Raw genomic sequence first — 6,828 nt, forward strand, 5'->3', positions numbered from 1 at the left:
AAATATGTTCAGAGAGCCATTGTATATGCACAAACAAAAGTGGCTATTCAAAAGATGTATGTCCCTTTCAAAACAGTATAGGATAATGCCATATAAATTGTCAATTTTATTAAGGCATTATCTCTACATCTTACCACTATTCAGATTTAGTAATGAGAAATGTAGACAACTGATTCCATAATTTACTTTTTTATCATACCAGTCTGTTGGCAGCTGAATGAAAGTAAGATGCTACTATGAATATTTCAAATAAGATAAAAAATCGCTTTATTTTTATTTTTTATTTTTATTTTAGCAAATAGAGAAATGTTAACTCAAAAACAATATGGCTGTCTCGACTTAGGTCTATCTTCCTAAAACTCTCTATAATTAATAAGCACAATTTGGAAATGCAAGGTCCATTGCTATGAGGCTTACAAAGATACATAAAGTATCAACCGCAAAAATGAAAAAAAAATGAACTTAATATTCAAAATAAATATTTTTTTCTATTTTGAAACTGCAAGTAGATATCTGATAGAAGAATAGTGGTTTATCCCATAATGGGTGGAGGAAGGCATTTCTATAAAATTCTTAATTTATTTTTAATTTTTAATTGTTAGTTTCCCCTGTGAAAAAGAAAGTATCTATTACTCTTCCAAACTTATCTATCAGTTTAATTGGTATCCTGAGGCTGCAAGATGAGTAAGCTCTTTAAAATAATTCTTATCATTTTTAATTATTTATTTTTGCAAATAACTATTTCTCAGTACTATGCAGTTTCAGAACAATGAGCTTTAAAATCACCCTGAGGATGATTTCACTCCATCCTCATAGGCTTCAGCTTGTTCTTGTTCTTCCTCACCATTCCCTTCCCAACTGCCTTTGGACCACAAGCTCCAACAGCAAACATGCAAACAGTTTCTTTACTTAACCGGCTCCCATCATTCCATGAGGTCAAATCCCTGTAACAAATCCAGATAGATACATACATACATCCATGTGTGTTCATCTTGTGGACCTGTTTCTCTGATTGAATTTTGACTGATAACGTTATCACTTTAATTTTATAGTCATTGCTAAATGTCTTAAATAACGTTTCTATACACTATCATAGCTGTTTATGTTGTTTATAAGCTACTATTTAAATATATATAAAAATCTCAAAGTGTAAGCTCACCCATGTTAGTAGAATTCTAAAAAATTTGCCAGTGACACATATCTTTTATATAATTCCCTCTCCATGAATATGGACAAGACTTGTGAATGCAATGGAATAGCACTCTCACAATTAAGTTACTTTATATTGCAAAGATTTTCAGAAAGTTCCTAACCAGTTAACTTTAAGTTACTCAAAAGAGAAATTACACTGGGTGGGCCTAACCTCATCAGGTGCGCATTTTCCAAGCAAGTGCAATGTCAGAGAGGAGATCCTACTGGTCTGGAAGAAAGTAAACACCCCTGTTTTAAACTGGTATGGAGAAGGCCACAAAGCTAGGACATGAGGGTATCTCAAAGAACTGAGAGAACACAGCCAGCAAAAAATAAGGAACGCAGTCCTATGACTGCCAGGAATTGAATTCTGCCAAAAACCTAAAAAAGCTGAAAAGAGGACCTAGAGATCCAGGTAAGAATGCAGCCTCGCCCACCTTAATTTCAGCCTGAAAGATCCTGAACAGAAAACCTAGCTATGCCATACATCTAACCCATAGAAACTGAAATTTAAAAATGGGTGTTGTTTCTATTCACTAAATTTGCAGTAATTTGTTACGCATTGATGGAAAACTAACATACTCACAAATCACCTTTGTATTAATATCCAATTTCTTTCTTTTTATAAAAGAGTTGTTTACTTTATTGTTTTATTTGTTTTTCAGAGAATCTTATTTCTTAATGATCATAGTGGATTATTCATCTTAAAAGGAACATGTAAAATGATGGAAAGATAATTGCCAAGCAGCTCTATTATTAGCTACAGACACTTTCTAAGAGATAAGATTATTTTAGAACATGTCATATACAATTTACAAATGATAAAAATCTCAAAATAAATTCATGGTAGGTAAACCAATGCAGTACTAACCTCAGGCAATTATTCTTCAATGACACCCCTGATTATATGAAAATGCTACAAACAGTTTTTAATCTCTAAAATCTCTGAAGCCAGAGATTCTTGCCTAGTTGTTATTGCTACTGTGTTTCCATTTCTTTCTTAGATACAAAAGCTTACTGAAAAATTGGTTCTATTGTTAATGGTTTTAATAATTTATATCCAGAAATCATACAGTATTGATATATCTTTAATCACAAAAGTATGAATTATTCTGAATTCATACTGACATATCACATAAAATGATTCACAGCTGAAACAGTCCATAAGAAATTTAGCTAAAGTTTATACTTTAAAGTCTGCAATTTTTAAAATATTAAATGTCAAATTTCTACGAAATCATTTAAACAGAAGCAATTTTATACAACTGTGAAATACTGCAAACACAAAAAGTTTATGATTCATAAAAATGTCATAATATCAGAAAATTGGTTTGAGACCTTGAAAATAGATATGAGAGAAATGAAGATTACCATTAACTGCCTAACAATTTCTCATTTTCAGACTGCAATACTGTCAACAAATCAAATTTAAAAGCTTATGTAAAATTTTCAAAATCACAACTAATTCCTTACATTTTATATACCTGTAATGAGTGTTCTCTTACTCTTTGCCAGAACCCTAGAGCTACTAAGATGGAAACCATTCATTCTCCTTAACTTTTACCCGGCGACAAGAGGAGAGCTAGCACCCTCTTCATTTTACATCTTCCTGCTCCTTTATGAGTTATACATTAAAAATATAACATTACCGTGTTTAGACACTATCATCTAATGAATTCTTCATCTTCCTATTATTCTAAATATTGAGTAAAGTCCATATAAACATTCTTATACTCTTTCCTTTCAGCTCCTATCCTCGTCATTTCCAGAAATGAACCTCAAAACCATTTCTGCTGCCCACCACCAGGGTCTCATCTGTACTAACAATAGACAGAAATTCACATAAGTGCTACAGAGAAATAAGCACAGAGATCCAGCTAGGTGAGCAAAGAGGAGGAGTCCTGCATCTATAATGGGAGGAAGGGTAACTTGCCTAAATTGACACTGGAGGGAAGTATGTAAGAGTGGTGAGACATAGAACAGGAGCGTTAGACAAAGGCGCACCAAGAAAAAGCACTAAATAGCTTGCAAATTACTTTGGATTGCATCCTACAGGAATTTCAACAATACTTAAACAGTACTCCTCAAAGATAGCATTAGTTATCAGTCTCGGGGGGATATCTTTAGATTTATCTTTAGGAAAGATACCTTCAGGAAAGAGGGTGAAAAAAAGACACTAGTGAGTAAAGGTTTGAAATCTGCCCAAATTTCTGGCTTTGGCAAATAGATGTATGAAAATGCTCCAGTTGGTGTTAGGGACTGTAGAAGGCATAGTTTTGAGGGAGTGGGGGAGAAGATGGAACAGAAACTTAGGTTCACACTTTCTTAATACATGTAGGTTATAGCTAATAATTTTCTTGTGGAAAGGATATTATAATAGCTGCTTTTGATTATGGCAGTCAATCCACTGGAAATAATTATGGAATTTGAGTTCTTTTTATATTATCAGAAGAGTTCATTATAGAGTAAAATAATTCTACATAAAGGTGATTAGTTGATGTGTTAACGACGTAATACAGAAACCATCAAAATAAAAGAAGCTCACAATGTACTAGAAAAGCAAATGATACACTACTAAGAATCTAGTCTCCTACAAAGTCATATCACAACATGAGTGAGGATTCAAAAATTAGTTTTTAATGACTCCAGGCTCAACTTTAAACTTCAATCGGCCTTCCCCAGAATGAAGGAATACATCATGCATGCCAAGTCCACTCTGGTACTTATGTCAGTAACATGTAAGGTCCTACTGCTATACTTTCTGGTTCTGTTTTTCTTCCAGTATTGGAAGAGATCAGTTTTTGTACTGAGTATCACACAGAGAACTGGACAACATTTCAGAGATATGCATGCTCACTGAATAAAGTTTTAAAAGTTCAACTATTTGTTATTTTGCTCTTCTTTTCCTAAAATATGTATATTCTGCACTACCACCAAATAGTAGCACAGAGTAACTCAGAGATAGTGTTGTGGGTTCATTTCCAGACTGCCACCACAATAAAGCAAGTATCCCAATAAAATGAGTCATAAACTTTTTGCTGGTGAAGTGTCTTGCCTTGAATTTGTAAAAAACATATCTGTGAAGTGCAGTAAAGAGAAGTGTAATAAAACCAGTTATGCCTATTTTAGACTCTCCTGTTTAAAAGAAAAGGAGTTTGGGAAGACAATCTTTTATAATCAACAATTTTCTCCCTATTTTTTTATTTTTAAAATATATTTTATAAAAAATATTTTAATGGAAACGTTATCATAATTTACAATTGTACTAGATTAACAAATGTTTTCACATGTTAAAGTAGTCTTATAATTGGAGATGCTAAGATGTTTCGAAGATGTACGCTTTCTAGACTTCTTTTTAGGGTTTGTTTGTTTTTTTCTTTCAACTGAAAGTTACTGTGGTCTCTGTAATCTTTCTAGGAGATAAAAAAAAATCATAATTTCTCTGCAGTCTCTCATTTTTTTTACTGCTGTCTGCTCTGGTAATGAACAACAACAACAATGAAACTCTACTTTTTAATCTCCTCCCTTTCTCAAGAAAAACTATAAAATCTAAAACTCTTGGAATATTGTTTTTAAATAGCAAATGCTAGAAAACATATCTTTAATTTACATTTGAAAATACACTTTTAATTTAACAATGGTTCTTCTCTAAACCTCTTGGCTGAATTCCACCAAGAATTTTGTGTGGCCTACTTTAATGTTAATATTAAAAAGCTAAAGAGAAGAAATTGAGTTCAGAGTTTTTTCAGGCAAAAGGTAAAGACCAAGAGAATCAGAATTATTTTGTTGGTGGTATCAAAGGCTTTTTTTTTTTTCACTCTCCCTACCCAACTATCAAGAAAGTTGTGGTAATATTTTAAACATGAATTAGATTTGAGTCACGTGTGTAAAACATCAGGAAAAACCATCTTGAATCATACAAAGAGAATATCTTTACTACAATGATATAGCATTGAAAACCTTACTCACATTTCCAAAATGATTTTTTTTCTGATCCTACTAGGTCGACTATCCTAGGTAAAGAATGGATAACTGATACAAACTCCACAACTACTTTAGTTACTTCAACCCTCGCCCTCATCAAAGTTATTAGAGGATTAAGATTGAAATCAGGTGATCTGACCTTCACAAATTTGCATAACAATGTGAGGTTACTCTCACAATTATACACTGAGGTCAACGTAAACATACAGCTATAAAAATGAATAATTAAGAATAAAGAATAACTTAAAACACATTCTCAATATGCTCTGTTGCCTCCGGAAACCGATGACGAAGGGAGCAGAGTGATGAAAATATGGCATAGTTCCTGTAGGTTTTCTACTCCCAAAGGTTTTCCACACCCAACACGCCCCTTTTAGTAACTCGAGCGCCAGAAGGTTCACCTCCAACTTAGGGTCAAAAGCGCCCTGTATCTGAAAGGCGTGAAGTGCTGAGGCGCAGACGTGGGACGCTTGGTTGTTTTAGGAGAAAGGACTGAGCTAACTCCCCATCTGTAGGACCTAAAGGCCTCGCACATTGCTTTCCAATGACTGGACAGACTCCCGCCCCAAGGCGGCCACCGCCGCGCCCGGCGGCCAGGCTGCCTAGCAACGCGACGGGGCTGCCTAGCAACGCGGCTCGCCCGGGCACGCCCAGGGCCGCCCCAGCCCACTTTAGCCCGCAGGGGAAGGCCAAGGGGATGCGATATACCTCTTTTTTCTTCTGTCCTCCCCCGAGCTGGATGCAGAGGAGCAGCAGAAGCAGGAGAAACGGAAAGCTCCCCGTGGGCAGGTACCTCAGCCGCCGCCCTCCCTGTCTTCGGCGTGAAGGAGCGCCCTTGGCACCCATCGCCGCAGGGCAGTGTCTCCTCCACGCTCGGTAACCGTGCGCGCCCAGCTCCTACCGGCGCTCTGCACCTGCCAGACCAGCCGCCGGGAGCCCCCAGCCTGTGCCCTCGTGCGTGCCCGCGGCTTTGCCAGGGACCCGTGCAGCGGCCGAGGACGCAGTGGAGGAAACTGACAGCATCCGGTTCACCGGCAGAGGGGACCTGGAAAGGCGCGGGACGGGGCAGGAAGTGGGCGTGGCGACGGAGCGGCCTCCGCGCGCATTGCGCTCTCCGCAATTTTCCCTGAGACCTGCGCTGCAGAGTGTACGCTTTCCTGCTCGCTGATCTGGCTGGAATGTCCAGCTACTGAAGCCAATACTAGATTCCAGGAATATGCGAAGGGCCTGTCCAACATTTTACCTGGAGCCATGGACAGATATTATTGCCTTCTTGGTGATGGAGAAGAGCTTTGAGGCCTTAGTAAGGACCTGGTCATTCTTGCCAAGGGCAGTCAGTCTCCGTTCCCAGTGGACATTTTTAGGGACACAGCTGTGACTCACATGCTGAGCCTCTGAAGCCCGCTAACATAATCCAGACCCCTTGGATGCGTAGAAGTCGCCCACGACTTTACGGCTGTTTCTTGCAGATCTAATTGAGGGGCCCTGAGGAGCCAATCTACACACCATTTGGTTGATTCAGTTCGCTTTTATTCAGCATTCATGGAGCGCCAAAGTGCGGTGCGCTGGTCTAGACTCTTCGAATGCAAAAATAAATAGCACTTAATTCAATTCCTGCTCTCTGAACATTTTAAGAATAGCAGCAGACTGTTT

The 6,828-nt window shown here is 37.6% G+C and overlaps 1 protein-coding gene across 1 annotated transcript in view; it reads right to left on the minus strand.

The window, feature by feature from the left end:
* The window catches only part of TUSC3 (tumor suppressor candidate 3), a 167,299-nt gene extending 161,067 nt beyond the window's left edge, over positions 1-6,232 (minus strand). Inside the window, exon 1 of the mRNA XM_023533687.1 lies at positions 5,884-6,232. Within this exon, the coding sequence (XP_023389455.1) occupies positions 5,884-6,021 (138 nt within the window). The 5' untranslated portion in view covers positions 6,022-6,232. The remainder of the gene's footprint in view (positions 1-5,883) is intronic.
* Between the last annotated feature and the right edge of the window lie 596 nt (positions 6,233-6,828).

Source organism: Pteropus vampyrus, unplaced genomic scaffold (genome assembly GCF_000151845.1).
Source record: "Pteropus vampyrus isolate Shadow unplaced genomic scaffold, Pvam_2.0 Scaffold108, whole genome shotgun sequence".
Classification (NCBI taxonomy): Eukaryota; Metazoa; Chordata; class Mammalia; order Chiroptera; family Pteropodidae; genus Pteropus; species Pteropus vampyrus.